We start from the raw sequence: 24,314 nt of genomic DNA, 5'->3' as shown, positions 1-24,314 counted from the left end.
GATTAAATAATCACTCAAATCACACAACCAGTAAGTAGTCAGGTTGGAGCCCAAACGAAATTCTATTGGATTTGTAATCTTACTATGTTATTGGTGACACTCTTTTGTCTTGCAACTTGTGCTTTAAAAAATCAACTAGAGTAAGGTGACAGTACTACAAAAAATGGCTTTGAAACCATTGAACACTGAGCCTGTTTCAGAATAAGGAATTTATGACAGAATGGAAGGGGAAAGGTGACAAGGAAACATCTGGTTTGTTCCAAGAAATTACCACTGAGCATAGCTAGGAGATTGACAAGTTTAGCTAACACATGTGACCAAGCGTGTGGATCTCCAAAGCAGTCCCCTTGGGAAGACATATGTTTATTTAAACAATGCCATTATTGCTACAACACATTTTTAGGCCCATTTTAGGTCAGATTATCTTGTGTACATACCTGTTTTTTAACAACAAAAATATGTATTCTCCAGTTTGTAAGTGAATGCTTACTTACTTTACTAGATTTGACTGTGAACAACTTTTTGGATATTTTCCAAAATCAAATCCAATCTTTAGAGAAAAAAATATGTCAACATTACCGGTATTCCCTAAAACTGTGATTCAGATTCTGAACATAAATCCTGAAAGGGGCATTTAAATTGTTTTGGCTATGGCAGCAAACTGGAGTCATCAATTAAATGTTTATAGTATTCCAAGGTGAATATTCTAAATATTTAAATATTGATACGTTCCCAGGTGACTATGCCTATGTGTTTGTTTGAAAACAACAGCACAGAAAAACAATATAAAAGAGGAAAGATATTTGGACTAAACTTTTTTTTAATGAAATTTATTGTCAAATTGGTTTCCATACAACACCCAGTGCTCGTCCCAAAAGGTGCCCTCCTCAATACCCATCACCCACCCTCCCCTCCCTCCCACCCCCCATCAACCCTCAGTTTGTTCTCAGTTTTTAAGAGTCTCTTATGCTTTGGCTTTGGCTCTCTCCCTCTCTAACCTTTTTTTTTTCTTCCCCTCCCCCATGGACTTTGGACTAAACTTTAAGTTCAACCTACTATAGGACAATTATGCAACTTCTTCAAAAAGAATTGTTGTTGTGACACCCTTCCTCAAATGATTCTTACAAACCCACTCCTCGTTCAATAATTTGGGCAGATTATCCCATCTAGTACCAGTGTCCTGATTATAGGTGGAGTCTCAGAAATCTTTTACCTAGAATTCAACCTGTCATCCAGGGTCATAATAATCTGGGCAGAATTTAGAACCAGGAAACCACAACAGTAGCCAATATATCAGTTAAGAAAGCTTCGAGATACAGACTATTCAGCTATCTATTGCTTAAATAAAGCTTTTTTCCATATAAAACAGTAAGTCCAAAAATAAGTAGTCCAGCCCCAGCATGTCATCAGGAACCTGGGTTTTCCCCTCTTTCTTCGCCATCTTTCAGGGATTGGTCTTCAACTTACTGCTTCATAATTGCAAGATAGGTGCTCTACCTCCAGACAGTTCACAATATCCAGGTGAGAAACAGAGGGTAGGGAGAGTGTGCCAAAGGTGGTGGCAGCTGTATCTATTCCTCTTTCATTAAGAAAGCACAAGTGTTTCCAGATGACCCTTCAGCAAATATGTATTTACATTAAAAATGCCAGAACTGTCTCAAACAGCCACTAATGGTTCCAAGGAAAATTGGGAAATCAAATATTCAAATTTCCAGTCTCTGTATCAAAGACAAGGAGGGAGGCAGTTGAGAATTTGTATTGAATGAGCCCATTTATATTATCTGTTTCAATAGGGCTTTTACCAGGCAGTGTGTTTTCACACTTTGTATCATTAAATCATCACAAAAGTAGGAGTTGGTCCTTGCCCTTTGAATTTTGCTAAAGAGAGAAGGGTGGCTTAAGGTGGTTAAGAGAATTGTCCAGGTCATCCAGCTTATAAGCATTGGAACCAATTTCTTTATGACTCCAGAAATCCTGCTAACATGGGCAAAGAAATCGTAAAAGCACAAGAATAATGCTTTCCGAGAGACTGAACCTCCTCTTAGAAGGTTACATGCAGGATAATCTTTAGAATCCATACTGGATTCTTTCACGGTGATCTTGTTCTTACCTGTCACAAAACTTGTTGGGAAGTTCCTAAAAGGAGAAAGTCAAGGTCGCTTGGGATTAAGCACTATATTTCCTTAGTCACTGAAGCCTTAGCATGACTCTCAACATTCACCTACTGGTGGGAGATTTACAGATGGTGAATTGCTTATTTAATACCTAGCTTATATATTTTCCAGACTTGGTTTGCTTTTATTGATTATAATGTATTCCTTGATGTATGCCAAAGAAACTGTTTTGTCCTCTATTTTCTCCTGCCACAAAAGAGCAAGGCTTGAAATAAATCAAGCCTATAATCGTGTTAATAAAAATAGAACATGGAACATACTACCTTCTTCAGGTATTAAACACTCTTCAGAGTGTACTAATACTGTCATATAGGTTATTGTGGAATGTGCTAGAAAATTTTGGTAGGATAAGCATTTTGCAGATGGTAGATTTTTTTAAATTGCTTTTTATTTTTTTTAAATCTTTTATTTATTTTTGAGAGAGAGGAGAGAGAGAGAGAGAGTGCAAGGGGAGAAGGGCAGAGAGAGAGGGAGACACAGAACCCAAAGCAGGCTCCAGGCTCTGAGCTGGTCAGCACAGAGCCCAACGCAGGCCTCAAACTCACAAAGGGTGAGATCATGCCCTGACCTGAAGCTGAAGTCAGACACTTAACTGACTGAGCCACCCAGTTGCCCCAGGATGATTAAAAAAAAAAAAAAAAAAAAAACAACAACAAAAAACATATCTATAGTTTTTCTTTGGGCTTGATATATCCTTCCCTCCTAGAAAAATTTCAGTTTACATTTAGGTGTATGACTCTTGCCAATTTGGTACAACTGTGTTCCACACCAGGCTCAAGTTCTCATTAATGCTGAGTTGATGTGCCTTAATAATCTCCAACTGTGCTAACTTCTCCCAGGTGCAATCTTACATTTCACAAGGTTAATACATTTAATGTATACACTTACTGGAGCTGTTTTTATCACATCTTAAGATTTTCATTTAGTCAAAGACCTAATTTCCAAATTTATTTTTCATTTCTTTTGTCTACTTTTTAAAGTGTCAAGGAAAACACCTTTATTCCATTAGTTAGCATTCCCATTCTTTCCATTTTTTCTCTGGTAATGATGAAGTTCTTGGTTGGAAGAACAGAAAGGGAGATGAGAGAAAAGTGAATTTAGTAAAGTGTCTATTTCCCAGAATGCCTTCAAAACTGTTGAAAAGTTCATGAGGGTAGAGGGGAACTTACCCAGCCAGCTAATGAGCTATTCTTTAAAAAAAAAAAGTCATAGTAGTTCTTAACCAGGATATTATGTCCATAGAAAAGCACTTACTATCATGCCCATCTAGGTCTTGAGGAACGGAGAGCTTTAATAACAACACGAACTTTTAATATTATACTTACAATTAATAACTTACTACAAAAGCCATTTGCTGTCTCTACTCACAACTATTTTTAACTGTTTACATTACACAAATTAGTAAAACAAAGTGCAACTGTTTAAGTTTTCATGCTCTTAAGAGGTATTTATGTAGAAATAATTATTTTGTTAATTATACAGAATTCTTATTATTCATTAACGTATATCTCTAGGGATTTCTTCTAGGAATGCTTTATTAAGTCACTGTTACTGTCAGTCAATATATTAATAAGTCAATTTATTTAGATTTCTCACTAATTCTAACAGGTCTTCCTTCCTCCCCAACCTTTTCCCTTTATGTAATTATAGAAAATATGTGAACCTAAGTCTGGTACTACCTTCAAATCATAGAATTGTAAAAAGTTGTTGAAAGTCATTCATTGAAAAGGAGGAAAGCCAACACCACACTCTTCTTTTCCTATGCTGAAAGTCTTCTGACAAGATCTTTCCTTCCCATCTACTAAGAGTGGTTTCTTATTAGAAACAATTAAGAATGACTGGTTCTCTTACCTTCCCCACATATCAGAAGCTTTTTGAGGACTCTCATAATCTTCTTCAGTGAACCCTCACATCCTAGAACAGGCTGCACAACCTATATACACAAATTTTAAGTGATTAATAAATAGCTAACATAAAAAAGGAGAGATGTTTTATTAGTCATAAATGTTCTATTTTCTCTCTTATTGCTTTCTCTTAGCTGCTATAAGGCATCAAAAATGAAAATACAGAAGTGGATTACATAGTGTCAGAGAAGTGGTGCTCCAAGCACTCTAATAAATGCAAATAAATACCCACACGGTTCTGGAGAAATCACTCAGGCTGTTTGGAACAGGTGCTTTGTACAGCATCATGGTAAGTTGGAAACATAAAGTTAAGTGTAAAATAATGTATTTGTCCATGTAGGGAAATTAAAGCCCTGTAAGACTTTACTATACTTGCAATGTCAGTGCCCCATGAACTGGATTCTTATGACCATTAACAAAATTGAAAAGGAAAAAAAAAAGGGGGTGTCTGTGGATATTTTCAACAGGCAAGGAGGAGGCAGAGAAGCAAAGACCCAAGTAAGACCCCACAAAGGGGGGCGAAAGGAGAGGCGTTTTTAGTGCTTTCTGCCTTCCAGGGACAGCGGGGGCGAGACAGAGAAAGGAATGAGGCGGGAAGGGTAATCAGGACCGTTGGCAGTCGAGAGGAAGAAGTAGGGGGTCGAGTCTCGGAGCTTATGACTTCGCTGAGCACCTGCAAGGGGTTGGGGTGCTGCTCCCCGGCACAGGAGGGGCCCCGAACGGGGGGAAGCGGAACGGGGGCTTTGGCCCTATGGATACCCACCTGCCGGGGGCAGAACCCCTCGTTCGACGGCCTCCGACCCCGAAACTCCGGCACCCTGGCAGCTCCTCCCCGGCCGCCTGGGCTTTCGGTATGGGTGCTGGGTTCCTCCCTGCCTGGCTGCGGTGGGGGGGGGGAGGGTTTCAGAGTGCAGGGCCCCTCCAGCAGTCACCTCCCGAGCCCGGGCCCCTCGGATTGGTTTTATTCCCCTCTCTTCGCCCTGCAGTTCGCCCCCTAGACGGTCCCTGGCCCAGAGAGCAACGCGGTCGGCGGGGAAACGCTGTCCCGCGCCGCGCGGAGCCGCGCGGAGTTGGTGGTGCGAAATTGACGCACAGTTGCAAACTATCCACCAGTTAATATCCTGCTCGCTTCCGCACCCACGCAGCCTGCTCTTCTCGCCCCTCTTCGCCTGTATTTTTGATTTTAGGATCTTCTGGTTCTTTAAGTGTTTGGATAAAATTGGTCTCCATGATCTACTGAGATTTAACAAACAAAAAAATGACCCGATGGTCCGATGGTTTTCATACTTTTTTTGAACGCTAACTGCAGATAATGTCATAGGGAGGAGGGGAGAGAGAAAAGTGTGTGTGTGTGTGTGTGTGTGTGTGAGAGAGAGAGAGAGAGAGAGAGAGAGAGAGAGAGAGAGAGAGAACCGACCTAGGATAGGGGGAGGGCAGGGGGCTTCCTTCTCTTGGAGGACAGACAGAATGATACATACTGTCATTAACAGTTTTGACCCACCCAGACCCCACCCTTCGGTTGCATCCATCACACAGTCATTACAAAGGGGCAGCGCTGTCACACTGCTTGCCCTGCTCCTGGGGCTCTCGGGCTGGCTTAATGAGGTGCACCCAGCCGGGACTATTGTGCAGCGCGAATCAGGCAGGAACGCGACGGCAAGGATCCTAGCAGCTGCTCGCAGCAGCCCCGCAGCAGCAGCCAAGCCCAGACCTCAAGTGGATGGATGCCTCTGGAAGTGTTTTCCTGAACGAACCCATCAGGCAGTGGAAGACTGTGACAGGGCTAGTGAACTTAGATGGGGCATTCCTGTCCTGCAGTTGAGCTGGCTGGAGGCAAGTGCAGTCACTCGGGTAATCGCTGGGGTGCTGGGAGCCGGGGGTGATGGTGGTGGTGGTTTTAAGCCAGTCCTCAGTCCAAAGACGGCTTGGATCAATTTGCCCTCCAACCACTCAACTCTCCCTTTTACCTTTTGTTTTGTTAGCTTGGCTTTTTCCACCCCCACCCTCTCCCTCGTGTGGTGTGAACCGCGCGTCTTGCTCTGAGATTTGTGCATTTAAATGTAATTCTGATTGGCGAATGTTCTTTCCTTTTTGTTGTGATTACTAGAGATACTTTAGTCCTGCCTTCCCAGTTCTGCGCCCTGCACAAGCAGTTTTGAAAAATTAAGTGCAAAAAGCATGACAAAGCAATATGAGGTTGCCGTGGTAAGTGAACTTTTAAACCAAAAATTACCATTTCTTCTTGTATGCTCGGTCTGTGGGTGGTTTGAAGGGGAATCCTCACACACAAAGGGCTGGGGGCTGGGAAGAGGGGGTGGTGAAACAAAAAACAGTAGTTCTAATTTTGTTTTTTTTTCTAACTATGGTCAATAGACATGTTCTGCATTTATCTGGTTGATACTCTTGGGATGGTTTTGGGCTTGATGCATTTAAAGTGGGTGAGAGTTGGCAGTCTGCAGGGTTGAGGTGCTGGGGAGGAAGGAAAAGGGACCTGGGTTATTGTCTGGTTTTTAAAAGAACCCTGCAGCTCTGACTTCCTGAACTCAGCCGAGTAGAGTAGCGGGGTCATTCCTGATCCAAATCCTTAAAAGGGAGAAAAGGAACAATGGGGGGGTCACCCTGAGTCACTACAACTATCTTCGTGCCCTCACCTGCACTGTTAGACCTCCTGTTGTCATCTTCATACCTTCTCAGGTAGCAACTTGAGAAGCCATCATTCTTAGATAATTCTAAACACTAACGGATAATAAAATAATGCATTTGGTAACGTCTTAAAAAGAGGTTTGAGCTGGAGAAAGGAATTGCTTACCACTCCACCTCTCATTTCTCCTGTCTCTTCTCCTTGCCCTCTCTCCTTTTGCACTAAAGAGTACAGATTTGTTGAAGGGTCCTTCCCCAACCTCCTCTCCTAAAACCTTTTTCCTGTTTTTAAAATAGGAGGTGTATTCTAGAGAAGGATTTCTGAGTTTTGCCCCCTTATCTCGTTCACTTTCTGAGACTAGCTATCCAACTTAATATTTGTGGTATACTTAACCAGTTTGAGTTTGGTAAAGGGCTCAACCTTTCTCCTGGAAAATTCTAAATTGTTTGACCAGCTCTGACTTAAACAAACAAACAAACAAACACTAACAGTGCTCAGTACTCTTAACTTTTTCTGTTTGTGAATCTGGTTGCCTTTTAATTTGTCAAGGGCTGTTGTCATGGAGATGACTAGGATGCCCTATTTTGGAATGGACCCACACATTCTCTGATGAGGCAGGCCTTCTTTAAGCTTTCTCATTTGAAGGATGGGATGGCAACAAAAATGCCCCGTGAGAGTAATTGTATTCATGTTTTGTTGAAATCATTCTTAATTATCATTTGTATGTTTGCAGATATAATTGCAAATGCTTACATTTTTCAAGATCTATTCTAAAATATTTTTAAGTTATTATAAACTTCCTCTGATCATAGAAAAACAGGAAATAACTTTTTAAACTGATTCCATATTGCAACAAAATTATTGAATTTCATTGGGCATATAGTTTAATAACTTTTTTTAACAACTGACTTATTTTTTGTCTCTTCTGCATGAAGTTGATGTAATTTGCCAGTAACTATCGAAGGAAAGTGACAACTTATGCATCTGGATCACCACTGTTGCTTTTAGTCTTGCTATTTGCAATCTCCATGTTTAAAACAGTTTTCTGTTAGAGATTTTAAACACCAAATGGCTAACTAAACTACTAATCTGTTGATACAAGCAGAATCAATTTGGTGAAACTTTGAAAAAAAAATCATAGAGGAGTTTAAATTAGAATCTAGTATTTTATATGTTTGTAGTAGCAAGAGTTTCAGTTGGGAAGTTTGCTTTTCTTTTGCACTGATATTCTTGGACTACAGATAATCAACAATATGTTTAACTCTATAATTTGTTTTGGACCATGCTACTCAATAATCATACCTATTTAATTTTGTGATTAATCTTGATCTATACTAGTACTGCTTGTTTTTTCTAATAAACATCTTAAACTGTATTTATGTGAAGAATATAAACAAAGTAAGCATTTACTACTACTACTGTACAAATATTTGCAAGTAAATTTATGGCCTGTATATATGCAAAATTAGGTTACTTTAACACTTTGGGAAAAACACTTCTAGTCAGAATTATTTTACAATAGTCATAATCTCATATAAGCCCTCAACTTTACTATCACTTTCTATCTCCACACTGAAAATAATGTTTCACTTGAAGATATTCATAGAAATTATTATTTAAAATAAGCTGGGTAATTGAAAGTTGTCTAAATGATAATACTAGTGCCTATAGTTTAATATCTTATAAGCACACTTAGATTATTTAATGCCACCTTTCCTGGCACTTTCCCTCATTAATACCACAATTCTGTGGCAATTTTAGATTTGCTAAATATTCTCAATATGAAGAATTCTTTATATCAGAATGTAATATCATTTCTTTCCTCAGTGTTCTAATTATATGGCATTTGCACATTAGAAATGCAGTGGCCGTGTTCTTATATTTTCCCTAAATCTCAGTCCATTAGAGTAAATTTCACAAAAAACAGAAGGCTTATAAGAAAAACATCATAAGAACCAAATTCTAAGTGTTTTCAACTAAGCAGTAGTCTCATAGAAATATTCATTGCTTCCCATAACATCGACTCACTTTATGTAAATAGGTATCATAAATAAAGGACCAAAATAGATGACATAGACGTAGGGAGTGTAGGTGGGTGGTAGCCAGGGTCACCTAGCATTCTGTTGTGCATTTTGCGTACCCTGTCTAGGACATGAAATGTGCTTGCAAAGCAAACAAGCAAAAGAGGAATAGCTGAAGTGATGTTATGATTTTAAAAATTCAAAAATAGCCTTCATTTGTTACTTCTAATTAGTATTAAACTTCATGTGTATCTTTTATCAAGCACACAATCTAAAACAGTGAAGAAGTTCCCTTAAATAGTTAACATTTGTTGTCTACTTGCCATGATCCAGGCATGAATCCACTCATCTACATGAGTGCTTTACATATATTATCTCAGTTAATCTTCAAAACACTGTAGGTGTTAGGTTTTATTATGCCTAGCAACTAAGGAGAGGAAGGTCAGACAGTTTAATGAGCATTTGAATCAACATCTATCTAAACTTGGGTCCAAAATCAAACAAAATGAAAATCAAATCATAGAAAATGTGAGATCATTTTCTAAATTTAAAGAGACACTTTACAGAAAACCCACATAATCTCCACGAATTCCGAGGATAGGAATGATTAGCTGTTAATCTTGGCACTTTCTTTGATAAAACAGTTTTGAAGAAATAAATCTTACCGAAACTTTCCTAATTATTTTCTCAAGTTGGGTTTGGTTACATTAAGCTAATTTGGCTGGTTGTTTCTCTCTTGGGACAATAATTATGAAGAATTTATTGCATTCTCCATCCCACCCCAAAAACAAACAGAAGGAGAGGAAGATTAAATCAATTATAGTGACAAAAGTATTTTCAAATAAGTACCAACAAAGCCCACTTACTAAAAAGAAGACCTAACTGCAAACCCAGTTTTCCTTAAATGGGGACTTAAAATAAGCAGAGTGACTTTTTTTTTTCCATTTTACCAACTTAAGTGCTCTTTTTCATTTTAAAGACTTAAAAATTTTGATTATAATAGCATTTGCCTAAGTAATGAAATGTTATGTGATTTGATAGGTGGCAAATCATTTGAAGTCTTTTTTTTGACATAATACGTGTTTTTTAAGTTAGTTTCCCTTTATACCTATAATCAATTAACTTCTGTAATTTTGTGAATTTTTAAACTGCCTTCATTTAATTAACTAAAGAGACATAAAGATAGAAAGTGAGATAGAAAAGAGAATTTTCAAATGAGATCCTATCATATGATAGATATGAAAGATGATAGACTTTTTTTATATGAAAAAATATGAAAGATGGTAGACTCTCAAATATTAGAAAATAAACTATTTCCCTTGAAAACACTTGGATTGTGCTTTTTTAATTTATAAATTTTTTGAACCTGAAAGATTGGGACATAGATATTGTATCTGCTCCAGTTTGCTTATTTATGACCTTGAATCTGTACAAATGGAGATGTTAAGATTTTATGGAGATAATCCATTCAAGTCCCCTTGAGTACCAGTGAAGAAATGTTTAAGGACATCATTTACATTCAGCAGAAAACTACTCAATTTTTCACTTTCACCTGAGAAGAAATGAAAGCACTCAGAATAACTGTCTGCATGTGATGCAGTAAATGGGCTCCTAAGTTGTTTGTGTAAACCTTTTTTTGTTTGTTTTTAATTAGCTTCTTTAAAATGCACAGACCTCACATGTCAAAAGAGCATTTGAATCTATACTCTTGTCAAGTGAAGAACTTTTAAAATTTGATTAATCTGTTTTGTGTCACTTTTTTTTTTTAATTTTTTTAATGTTTATTTATTTTTGAGACAGAGGGAGACAGAGCATGAGCAGGGGAGGGGGAGAGAGAGAGAGGGAGACACAGAATCCAAAGCAGGCTCCAGGCTCTGAGCTGTCAGCACAGAGCCCGATGTGGGGCTTGACTCACAGATCATGAGATCATGACCTGAGCTGAAGTCAGACACTTAACTGACTAAGCCATCCAGGCACCCCTTGGGTCACTTTTTATAAAAAGAAATCATCTGGACCTATCATATTTATTTTTTATTATTATTTTTTTTATGTTTATTTATTTTTGAGAGAGAGAGACAGAGACAGAGACAGAGCTTGAGAGGGGAAGGGCCAGAGAGAGAGGGAGACACAGAATCCAAGCAGGCTCCAGGCTCTGAGCTGTCAGCACAGAGCCTGACGCGGGGCTCAAACTCATGAACCACAAGATCATGACCTGAGCCGAAGTCGGGTGCTTAACTGACTGAGCCACCCAGGCACCCCTATTTTTATTTTTTTAAAGATTTTTATCTTTAAGTAATCTCCACACCCAACATGGCTCAAACTCACAACCCTAAGATGAAGAGTCACACACCCTACTGACTGAGCCAGCCAGGTGCTCCATAGTTCTAAACTATGTGTTTAAACCCACTTTCTATGAGAATTCCAGTAGCTTTTTTAAAAGTCTGATAATTTTCAACCTTTATGAACCATGTTAGAATCAAGAAAACTGTGGGGCTTGAGTGTTTCTATCCCACGATATTCTAGTCGTTGTTCACATCTAACTCAGCTTGACTTCACTTTGACCTTGGAGAACAAACCTTGACAAACCCTTGGATTTTCACCCCCCAGAAACTAATTCTGGTTACTTGCCTCATTTTAAATAAAATTCATTCTCAGTTTTTATTATAGTTCATAAAATAGTTGTATAACTCTCTATTTTATCCTTGATTTGAAAGTTTACATTACATTATTATATACTAAAATAATAGAACTATAAGAAGACAATTTTCTTTTTTCTCAAATTCATCAAAGTGCACGGGTCTATATATACAGATAATAAATAAGTGTAAATATACGTATACAAAAAGTTATGGTTTTGTTAGTATGAAGTGTAAGAGAAAACTTATTAAAGTAGCTTTTCAGTTTTAAACTTAAGGGGTAATTAATGCCCCAAAACTGAACTGTATCAAATGTTGAGAACATTAGCTATATTTATTATTAACTAAAAATCTAAGAGTATTTTAGGATAGGTCTGCGGAGTCTCCACTGTTGCTTCCCTATAACTGCATAAATGGTATTTCCACTTGAAAAATTAGGAAGTATGGACTATGTTTAAATTAGGAAAAGAATCTAGGGACCTTAAGATAGTTCCTGCATAGGTTCTGGAATCCTTCAAGCTTTGCACCTCAATAATCCCTTTAGGTTCTTTTAAATCTGAAATTATTACATTTTGTGTTCAAATGAAAGTTGCACATTAGAGATTTTCAAAGCCTTTCGGAGCATGAAGGGTTTACAGGATAGGGAAAAATAATACAAGCCAGATACCACCACACCTGACAGACATTGATAGAGGTTGAGAAGACAGTGTTAATGGGTTTTTTGGTTTTTTTTTGAAATAGAAATATAAAGTTAATGCAACCCGAGGTCATTACCGTTAAGAACTGAGAACTCAGCTTTTTGGGTGTTTCCAATCAAAATCATTCACCATGGGACACATTTTAAATATTTAATAAATCTAAAAAATCACTACCATCCTTTGTTAAGGATTATGAGAGTGAAGATCGCAATAGAAATCTAGACTTTGGAATTTCGAATTTCTCCGTGCTAAATTTATCAAATTAAATTTGATATTGTGGTAGAGGTGGTGTTTAATATGGTTAGTTATCATAGATAACATAACATTTTAGTGTGTCTTAGAAGACAAATTAGCGGTATATGTTACTTCACAAACACTACAGTATGCTTACTAGGTTTTAGGCACAGTGTTTTAGAGCCAGGAAACACCCCACTGGGAAAGATGGCTTTGCTATCAAGCATTGCAGTCAGTGTAGGAGACAGACATGTCAACAAATGGTTATAATGGAGTGAGATCATTGCTATCCGAGGTATGTACAAAGTGCTTTTAGGAGCACAGAGGGAGCTATCACCAATTTGCCTGCCCTTGGCTTTCGTGAGGGTATTCAGGAAGTGCTTCTCAGTGGAGGTGAAGTTTCGCACACTGACTTTTTTTTTTTTCATTAAAAAATGTAAGTGTGGATCTTCAAATAATATAAAGGTGCAGTATATATTATTCTAGTTTCTACATTTGGATATGTACTTAAGATGAGGGAGAGCAAGTTTTCTGTGTAGGATGCTGAATTTTTTAAGATTCATTAGTGTAATTTCTCAGATACACTGCCTTTGACAAATGTGCATAGCCAGGCAAGCCTTTAATATATTGATTATGTTAGTGTTTTGTTGCTAGTAGCATAATGGATAAAGCACAGGCTCCATTTTTATTCTTCCATGTTCTACCAAATGGAAAAAAAAAAAAAAAAAGAAGTATATTGCAAACCGTGAAAGGCACATAAAAGCAAAAGTAATTAAATACCATAAATGGTGAGGGAGATTGCCTGTAATCTGCCTGTGATCTGGGCTAGAATTAGAAAGGGAGGTGTAAGAAAGAGGTTATTTGAGAGGCAATGATATGAAAATGTTTTATCGTAGAAAGAAAAGAGTTCTGCTTTATAACAATAGGGTATCAACTTAAGTGATTTCACTTTTCTTTGTGTGGCTTTCACATTTACAACAGAGGAGGGAAGTACTATTAATCTGAAATTTTCTTTACTTATGATTAAGTTTCATCATTGATCAGACTAAAACCACCCTATTTTTCTTAAACTCCCAACTGCATGAAAAATCTGCACTTCAGATTAGGACTTCATGTGAACAGCGTTATGCATTTTGCTTTCTGATATCTTGACAATGCAGTTTATCCCATTCTCCCTGGGATTCTCTCCTGGCAACAATTTTTTATTTCCTTGTGTTCATTTTTAGGAAAATCCTCTCAATATTGTTATATGTATTATTTTATAGGAAGGAAGCATGTAAAATACTCTTGAACTCATTTTACTTGTGAGTTTGAATAGCATTCAGATTAGAATGATTTCCCCAGAATTTTATAGGCTTGCCCAATCCAGCTGTATATTTTATATGCTAATGTAAATTCTATTTTTGTTCCCCTTGGGGGTTTAAGTGATTATAATTGTTGCTCTTCAAAAGCCAAACAGATGATGATTGCTGCTTCAGGAGTATACCAAAAGAAACTGGCTTTCATTAAACCTGCTCATCCACTTCATAATTATCTCCATTTTATCTAGCTAAGAAGCAGGAAAAAATGGCAAATACAGTTCATTGAAGCCAGTTCAGTTATTTAAACATCACTTTATTGAACTAGCAGGAGGTGTAAAGTAGGGGGAATGTTTTCATTCTAACACTGATATGTAGCCAGTGGCCCAACTCAAGAGTTAGTTGAGCATCAAATGCCAGAGGCCACAGAGAATGAGAGGGGAGATATTTTGAGCCATTCTGAAAGGAGTCCTCTAGTGGATACAATAAATAGTACTGCAATGGCAGCTATGCTGAAATACTCTTTTTGCTTGTTCTTCCTGAAAAGTTAAAAATGAACTTAGCTATGTAGCTTTCCACTAAGACTCAAATGCATCCTAAATGAAAGAGACATTTCCGACACAACGTGTAAAAAAAAAAAAAAAAGTGGGGGAAGGAATATTGATAGGTTCCAAATATCAAATCCTTCAAAGAATCCTTATGGTCATATAAATAAGCCTTGTGATCTGACCATGGGTCAGAAAGTAGATTCTTATAAAGGTTGATTTTCCTCAACAGAGAAATCTTTCCCATTCAGGTAACACAGGGGCTCTGAGTTATCTGTGCCCTGGTCCTTGGGGGTGTATGGAGAGGTGGCTTTGGAATTGGGTTGTAGTGGAACATGTTCCTGACCACATACATTGCTGGCTGCCATGATGGCAGTGAGGGTCCTTGAACTGTCACCTGGAAGAATAGGAAAGTACCCCGAATCAACAGCTGTTGAAGCTTCCAGCTGTGAGAAAGCAATTCTCTGCTGGTTAAATGAAAAATTCTGAAAGGGTTCTCTCCTCTAAAATTCAACGAGCCATGTTTTAGAGACCAACTGTCTAAGGCTAGACTTGGATAAAACATTATATTCATAAACAAAGAAAATGGGAGGATTTATTTATTTATTTATTTATTTATTTATTTATACAGATTTTCATTTTCATGTTCCATAATAGTTCAGCAAGTTTCAGGCAATTTCTAAACTCTAGTCCTTTCTAAACTCCAGGGGTCAGAATAAAAATGTTCCCAGACAAGGAGTTTTTTTCCCAATCTATGCAATTTTCATTCTTAGATCCAGTGAGATTGTATATCAATGGCATGCTCTCTAAAAACTCTCTAAATAAAAAAAAAATCTTTTAGGGTGACAGTATTAGAATTTTCTTGGATTCCTGTGTAGAGTTATACCAACATATAAATAACTCTGATTTCCTACCAACAAGGCCTGTAAAAGCCACAAGTCTGAGAATATACCAGCTGCACTTAGAGCTGCTCTAGGCAGAAAATGGTGAAAACCTGTGTGATTGTCTTTCTCATGTCTCCTTCACCTTCTCTTGATACCTCTAGGACATGGCCACCTTCTGTTCCCCTAGGGCTGTGCCAACCCTTTCCTCATGTTGTTACAACCCAAGGTCTAGTAGGATAATACCTCTTTCCCTTCCAATGTGACAGGTTGTTAATCTAATGAATTAATCTTCACCAATGGGAAGATATTAAGGAGAGTCCTTTTTTTTTCAGTTACTATTGAAAAGTTACTCCCAAGGAAAATATCTGCATTTTTGTCAAACAATTATGGTGAATAAACAATTATGGTGAATTATGCTTTTCTTAACCATGTTGGTGCTCCTTGATCTCTATCACTGAGGAGCCTGCTTATTTTGAAATAGGGCAGTTAGAAATGAAGTAACTCAATAGGAAAATGTAACTGAAAAAATTATCTTATCTCCCTATATTTATTAAATAGACATAAAAGCTACAAGCTATAGGGGCACCTGGGTGGCTCAATTGGTTGAGCATCAGACTTTTGATTTAGGCTCAGGTTATGATGCCAGGGTCATGGGATCCAGTTACACAGCAGGCTCCATGGCAAACATGGAGCCTGCTTAAGATTCTCTCTCTCTCTCTCTCTCTCTCTCTCTTTCTCTCTCTCTCTTTCTCTCTCTCTCTTTCTCTCTCTGTCTCTCTCTCTCTCTCTCCACCCCTCTCCCCTGCTTGCGCTCACACTCTCTCACTTTAAAATAAAAAATAAAAAACTTATATAGTAAACACTAAAATATATCCATGCCAATGCAATTTCCCAGGGTCATCTTACATGTCTCTTCTTCAGTGTGACAGGAAATTGTGAAAAATCATGTTTACTCTGTGATCTCACAGTCATATGAATGTAAGTCAAATCTTTTACTTTTTAATTTTTTTAATGTTAATTTATTTTTGAGGGAGGAGTGTGCAGGGGAGGGGCAGAACGATGGAGACACAATCCAAGGTAGGCTCCAGGCTCTGAGCTGTCAGAACAGAGCCCAAGGCGGGGCTCAAACTCATCTGCCCTGAGATCATGACCTGAGCTGAAGTAGAATGCTTAACCTACCTGAGCCACCCAGGTGCCCTGAATGTAAATCAAATGTTTTAAAAGTCTCCTGGTCACATCCCTTTCAGCATAACACAAAGTACAAATTTGGCAATTATTCTAATTACTCTGCTCAACAGCGCGCTGCACCAAAATAGTTCAAGCCAGACTTTAACTCCAAGTTAACTGAGCAACTGAAGAAGTTGTACTGTTTTTTTATTTAAATCAGTGGTTTGTCATAAACATCCATGGAGGGCTGTATAAACACATATGCTTAGACTTCACTTCAAAATTACTGAGCAACATCTCCTGGGATGTAGACCAGGCATCTGTACTTTAAAAGAAAAAAACCTCCCAGGGAGGTCGAGGCATTGATCCATAGCTATGTGTGAGAACCACCAGGCTTTCCTCTTACCAATTCTAACATTCACTGAAGATTCATTCTGTGCCAGGCATTCTCCTAAGCCCTTGGCAAATAATTTTTCACTTAGGGCTCGCAATAACCATAAAGGGTGGCTATTATTCTTATGGTACTCATTTTACCAATGAGAAATCTGAGGCTTTGAGAGGTCAACCAACGTGCTTCACATCATATCCCAAGGTTTTGGGAGGGGTGCCTGGATGGCTCTGTCAGTTAAGTGCCCAAATTCAGCTCAGGTCATGATCTCGTGGCTCGTGGGTTCCATCCCCGCATTGGGCTCTGTGCTGACAGCTCACAGCCTGGAGCCTGCTTTGGATTCTGTGTCTCCCTCTCTCTCTCTCTCTGCCCCTCCCTAGCTCACATTCTGTCTGTCTCTCTCTCTCTCTCTCAAAAATAAATAAACATAAAAATAAATAAGTAAATAAAGAAAAAGATAGGAGAGAGGCAGAACCAGAATCTAGGTCAGCTTGAATACTATGAACCACTACAGTCCTGAAAAGACCTTTTAAATATACAGATTAAAAATGTATGGCTGTATTTTACAGCTATAATTTCCTACCTAGAAGCTTCTGTTTTGCTGCTTTGATTATCCTAAGATTATCCAGAGTGTACACGGATTATTTCATTGTATGGCCTTAAAAGAGAGCTACTATATATGTGTGGAAGGAGATATGGTCAAAGGTAAACGATACTTTATAGGTAAAATGTCTTGCTGTCTTTGTAGAAAATTTCAGATGACTTTCTACCTTAAGTCTTAATTCAGAAACTCAGGAGATGCTGTAAACTACTTTTTAATTTCATGGCTAAACAATATTCAGAAATGACACAATGTTAGAAGAGCATGCTTTTCCTTCCCGGTTAATTTCTTATTAAAAATATTAAAAACTATATAAAATCATTGCTGAGAAATGCAGTTTCCAGTGTGGAATATGCAATTTTAGGATTTGTTCTTTCTGATTTGGGGCTGACACCATTGTTTAGAATAGTGATGACTCATGTCTAGGACTGAAATCTGTTTTTCATGGGTTTATACATTTTCCCCTTGAATTGCACCAAAAATGGTTTTTTAATTGGCTTTAACTCATGCCCAATAAATTGGACGAAAATTGATTGCCGCAGTCATGTTTGGTTTAAAATTATTCAAGACTGCGCCATGAGTCAAATGAGTGCATGATCGAGGGCAGCGGTGCTTTATGCCCTCTGTTTATGACAAGTAACGTTTTCTCAAAATGGTCATAATTCATATCTAAAAGTTAATATATTGTTCACAACTTATAGAGCTTGGAAGACAGTAGCAGAGCCACTTTAAAGAATTCACATTAAAAAATAAATTTATCTTAATTTGGTATTATGTCTTAGTATCTTCTTTTCCAGTTCTACCAAGACTATGAGTTTGGTCACTATATTTCTTTAAAATTAAATAATACTGTTTGTTGATTCTTGGTCATAATATTAGAATGTTTTTCAACAGCAAAATTAAATGAGAATGTTCAGACTGTACCACCCTGTAGAGTTGAGACTGTGAGCCAGTTTCCCATTCTCTGCAGAGTGATTTTAAAGACAAATCTTAAACAATATGAAAATTGAATTAACTCAGGTGACTGTTTAGGGCATTGAAACAGCAATTCACTAAATGGTACCTGTCAGGAAGCCAGTTTTTGTTCAATCTCATTATAATTATTTACTGTGTTATGGTTTTCATTTATTTATATGCCATAGAAATACAAGCAAATCACTTTAAGGGCTTTGCTAGTTGGGAATAAAGGTGTGTTTTATGAGATTCTCTAGCAACTGCAGGAAAGGGTATAATAGGGAAAAAGAAATGATTAATTAAATGGAAGGAACATCCCTTGGCCATAATATAAATAGGCATTAAGTAAAGGGAATAGTTGATATTACTGAGTATAGTTAATATTAGGCAATTCTAAGTGGGCAGGATAGTTATTATCTTATATTGTATTCTTCTAAGAAACTGGTAGAACAATTTTTAAAATTTTTCTCATCTTGCTCTATTATATATGTATTTTTCATATGTATTAAATCTCAAGATTTGTTTCTGTGTGTGAATATTACTTTGTTTATAAACTCCAGGGCTATTAATCTGTTCGTTCTGTGAATCTAACTTGTCTTTTAAGAGGTTACTGGTCTTCATCACCGGTTTCCACCTGCTGACTACAGGGCCAAAGCTTGAGCTCTGCCCATTTTCCTGCTTTATAAAAAAGAATGCATGCTCAGAATTTTTGCAAACCAAATAATTCAGAAAACATTAAGAAAACTAAAGGTTCAATTCTTACTACCTCAAACTAACCCCTGTATAATGTTCTAGTGACTATTCTTCATGTGGTATTGAATACTCTCAACAATATTGCATGAAAATCTTTACATATCACTAAATTACAAATATATACTATCCTTTTCAATGGCTTCTGTTTACTATGATTATGGAATGGACTTCTGAAAACTAAAATTTACAAAACTAAATAATTAAAATTCTTTTAATTTTAATTTGCCCTAGGACTTCCTAGGGCATCATATATTATGTTTCTTAAAATCCTATTATATTTTACCTGAATCATTTTAAAGAAGCAAATCATCCAAATATCACTTTTATCTCTCTTCCATTTGTCAGCAATAGATGGCATGTCAAGACTTGAGTATGAGTATTTCATTTTAGGAAAACAGAGTTTGTCTGTTGATGTTCATTGTAGTCTCCATTTTCCCTGTACTCTTGTTCTTTTTGCAAGTGTTATATCATCTTTAATTTCTGCTATATTTCTTTAGGATTACTGGATTTTACATCTGGAAAGTACTGTAGAGGTCATCTAATACATAGTGGTTAAGGACTTAGGCCATAGAAATGAACTCCTTGGGGGATCCCTGGTAAGCTCAGTCAGTTGATTTCTGCTTAGGTCATGACTGAAATCAAGCCTTTGTGTTGGGCTCTGTGCTGACAGGGGAGCCTGCTTGGGATTCTTTCCCTCTCTCTCAGCCCTCCCTGCAAAAAATAAATAAATAAACTGAAAAGAAAGAGAAATGAACTACTTGGGGTCACATCACATCCCTGTTGGTTTCTAGTTGTGCCATATTGGGCAAATTACTCAATTTCCTCAGTTTCCTCCTCTTTAAAATAACAGGATTATTGTGAGGATTAAATGATTTAATGCATATAAAGCATTGGAATGCTGCCTGGCATGTAGTACATACTCAATACTTGTTACTCATTATCATTATAACAAGCTAGAGTGATTTGCTGAAAGGGAATCAGCTAGTTAGTGGGGGAAATAACACTCAGACCCATGCTCCTTTCTCCCAGCCTAGGATTCTTAGCTCAATGTATCCCTCCTAGCAGTGTTTTTAAAGCCTCCTCTGGGATACAGAGGTGTCTTAGAGGCGTTCACAGATCATCAGAGTGTAGGCTCTGGTTCCCGGTTTCTCATGCTCACTGGCAGTCTTGGGTTTTTGGGTTTTTTTTTTTTTTTTTTTTCCTTAAAAGTATTATTTGTTTAGAACACTGTCACCTTCTCAGGGCATGCTATAAATATTTTGGCCATCAAAACGTTTTCATTGTCGTCAGTGAACCCCTCTTCTGTACTTACAGTCTTCCCCCATCTCTGTTTATCCCCTGACCTTGCTGTCTCATTCCAAGGGGTCTTAGAGTTTTAGACAAAAAACTTCTTAACCCTCCATGTGTCTTGATTCTGATTTCTGTACCTTTGCATCTCTTTCCACTTATCATGTCCAAAATTTACACCTATCAATAGATATAACCTGTATCCAGTAGTTTTATGGCAGTCCTTTCCTCTGCTGGCTTTCAAAGCCCTCCGTGATGTGACCTAACCAACCCAGTGTCTTTGCTCTCCAGCCCACTTCCTTCACCACAGTTGGCCTGATCTCCTTGACCAAAGCCTTATTTTTTTCCTCTGAACCTCATTGCATTTTTTTCTGAACACACACACGCACACAGCCCAATAAGGTTGATGTATATAAAGATTTTTTAAAATGAAGGACTAAAGCACCACAATATATGTTTGTATTTTCCTCTCTTATAAAACTTTGTAAAGAAGCTCAAATCTTCATTTGTCCTTTTGATGTGGCTAATATGGAAACATACCTTTCTTTTAGCATTCGTTTGATATCCAGGAAATATCTGTAGTCTAGAAAATACCGGTGCTGTATGAGTTAAATGATGAGCACCGACATAAAAGAAAGGCCTGCCTTTTTATTGTCTGCACAAGAAATCTAGAAATGCCAGCAAAAGAAAAAAAGAAATTTCACAGTAAATCGTGTCAAAATAATTCAAGGAAATGTCTATTTGTTACTCAAACAGCTTAAACAGTCTGTAACACCATTCATCTATGTTAGATCTTCCAACTCATGTTTATAAAAACTGACATTTCAAACAACCATATTCTCTAATTTCTCATACCAGAATGACAGTGACCAAAGGAACGGAACATTATTTTTATTGTAACAGTATTCTCAGTATTCCCTTAAAATGCACATACATATGCTCAATCAGAGAAGCAGATTTCCCCTTTAGCCACATCAACATGAAGGATTAAAAGGGGTTGGTGAGGTGGCATTAAAGAGCAGCTCTGGCTGTTCTGTGTATGCACGTGTGTTTCTTCCTGGTGCTAATTGCACTTCCACCTATAAGTCTGGCAGTCACATGACTGGACTTGACTTTGTGTGGTTCAGTCTTACCAAATTTATAAAATCCATTTAGGATACAGATAGATGCTCATTGAAGTTTAAAATAAAAGTCATGTCTGCTTTTTTTCATTATAATCTATGAAGTTAGACATCAAAAAGTTTAAGATTTATTCTTTTATCAGGCTGCAAAATTTTGGTTCCTTCCATTGTACTTATTCAGTGAAAGTCCACATCTGTAGCTGAATCTGTATCAATCCACAGAGACGTTAGCCCAGGAAGGAACTGCAAAACTATAAACCATAGCATATTTACAATGTTAAGTGGACATTATTTCTCCATTTTGTTTCATTCAAAACAAACAAAAACTATTACAGAAAGCATATTCTCTTGTGCCCTTTATATATTCTACCTCTATATTCCTTTGGGTATTTATTTTGATAGATTTATCAAACACAGACAAACTAAGAAATAGAAAACTGAGCAGAAAGTACTGTTAGCCTATGTAAATTGAATAAATATTATAGCCTATAAAAATGTGGAGAGAGGGAATGAGCCTGGGGAAAGGCCAGTGATAAGGAGATTGAAACTGATTTCTTCCAAGGCCATAAATGACTAGTAACTTTTAAATTCTTGCCTTAGCGTTAACACAGAATGGTAAATAAAGATGGGTAATATATGCATATATGTAATTCAATAATAAAAGTGTCTCTTGGCATAAAATCAAAATATTTTAATTTGATTAGATTGTGATGGTATGTATTTGATTCAACTTGATTTCAGCAAGTAATTAGCTGAATTATAACTTATACTTAATAGCAAACACTAACATTTGAGCCTAAATAAACAATGGTCATAATAAATGCCAAAGCGAGTAACACATTGTAGAAAGACTGACATTCAGGAAAGCTGCTCTTTATTCCTATTAATCTTAGAAATGTAACTCATATTCCTAAAATCTCTGTTACGCCCCTGAAAATGAAAAATAATTTATGTCCTTCCTTACCTTCTGGGTTACAATGATAAATATGTAAAAATGCATTGAGCTTTTTGTGATAAAAGGTACTATAAAAATCTAAGTTGTTTTTATTATTATATCAATCAAGTGGGATCTCAGACTAAGTTTCTTTTTGAAGACCCACAACTTTTTATGGGCACATGAAATTGTATTGGGAAATATATTGAAGCCACATGAGAGGGCAGACAGAAGATTTTATGTTTTTTGAGGCCTTTTAAACTTGGTTACAATTAGAAAGGTGAGAAGATATTTATTATAGGGTATATGAGTTGGGATATTAATAACAGCAAATGAAAATATTTAATAGACAGTATGTAAAAGGAGGGACTCTAATTTTTGCTTCATCAAATAAATGTGCTAAGTCACCAGTATTGTTACCATTATCATAGTTAACCTTGTATCAACTGTTTCCTCTATTCCAGGAAGTTTGAATATTTTACACTCAACAATTACATTTGACCTTACAGTAATCCTACATTAAGCATTATTATCACCATTGTACAGATCAGGAAATCAACTCTTAGAAGACAGTAAGCTAATTGTCTAAGGACTAACAGTGATGGAGTCAGGTTCAAATTGATATGTATATGAAGTACAAACCCAAACTCTTAACAATTTGCAAAGCTGTAGCTCATGGTAGAGTAACATTACAATTTCTATTTAAAGGACTAATTTTTGACAGGCTCTACCATTAAAAACTTGTAAAGAGATATTGTACAAATATAGGCTTATAAAAGATGCTTGAATCAAACCAAAATGGTTCTTTTGTCAAAGATCAGGAATAAATACTTAGAAACAGGAACTGGTTATATTGACCTTCACCTGAAGATAAATATTATATGTGTAAGGATGCTATTAGTTGTCTGAGTTTTTTCTTTGGTAATAGATTTATAATCAGTTTTGAACAAAAATATTACAAATTTTACATATTTCTAAAGTTTCCAATATTTTTACCTTCATACATCATAAAAAGAATGTTTTCCTTAAAAATCTATTATCCCATTTCCCACAGAGAAGAATTAATGGGGAATCCCTTTAAAAACAAAATTGGCATTTAAAACATTTTTAAATTATTTTTCATCATTCATAATGCCATATATATTTATTTGTGACAAAAATTAGGAGAGATTTTTATAATTCATGCTAAAAGACTTTTCTGTTCAGTAATGTAATTTTCTTTTTAAAATTATCTTTTAGTTGTGAAACATTATAATGTACATTTATAAAATATCATTTTATCACATTTCAAACTTAGTGAGAGTACACCCTTTAACCCTTCTGTAAATTCTCATCTTTAAAAAGTCCTGCCTGTTTTGGCAAATAATAGCTTAGGCTGTCCATTATATGCATATTTTCAATTTAATTAAGATAAAAATTTTTAAACATAGCTTAAGAGACTCATTAAGGCTGGCAGTTCAAACTTACTTGAGTATTTGTAACAAGCAGAAAAATATCTTGTTGTATGATTATTTGAAGATAATAGTGCCTGAAAGGCTGGAATTTAAAAGAATATTTCTTAAAATGCTTATATAGCAGCCATTATTTAAACCAATGTCACATTATGGAAAATGGTGATACAGAAGGGAAAATTTAGCTTACATAAACATAAATTTCTCTCTCAGGAAATACATACAGCACTCATTCATCCATATACTTGAATTTAGCAACAACAACACCTGCTTTCTGGGTTAGAAGATATGATGGATTTTTTGCATAAAGAATTGAACAAAAATGTGTTTGAGATTCCTTTATATTTATTTGCTCATCTCCCTATGAGTAATCAGATAAATGCAAAGTTTAAAACAATAGTCTAATACATCTAAATAGTTTAATAAGTACTGAAATGTATACTCACACCTTAATTTTTTCTAACTACTTTTCCTGACAAATTCATTTTTAATTCTTCCACATCCCACTGTGATTTAAGCAGCCTTAATAGTATCAATTAAGTGCATCCTAACATTGATTAAAGTTTTGGGGTTAAACAAAGTAAAAAATGATTGATTTTCTAAAGCTGCATTAACTTGTGTTA

General features: G+C 36.5%; 1 protein-coding gene across 2 annotated transcripts in view; it reads left to right on the top strand.

Moving 5' to 3' along the window:
* The first annotated feature begins 6,183 nt into the window (after positions 1-6,183).
* Positions 6,184-24,314, top strand: part of ELAVL2 (ELAV like RNA binding protein 2) — a 164,637-nt gene continuing 146,506 nt past the window's right edge. Inside the window, exon 1 of one of the 2 annotated variants that reach the window (XM_086685411.1) lies at positions 6,184-6,283. In XM_086685411.1, the coding sequence (XP_086541537.1) occupies positions 6,257-6,283 (27 nt within the window). In that variant the 5' untranslated portion in view covers positions 6,184-6,256. The remainder of the gene's footprint in view (positions 6,284-24,314) is intronic. The other variant, XM_086685408.1, reaches the window with a different exon arrangement.

Source organism: Puma concolor, chromosome D4 (genome assembly GCF_028749965.1).
Source record: "Puma concolor isolate L17-30 chromosome D4, mPumCon1.1.hap2, whole genome shotgun sequence".
Classification (NCBI taxonomy): Eukaryota; Metazoa; Chordata; class Mammalia; order Carnivora; family Felidae; genus Puma; species Puma concolor.
Note: the sequence above shows the minus strand (reverse complement) of the source record. Positions and strands in the feature narration are given on the sequence as shown.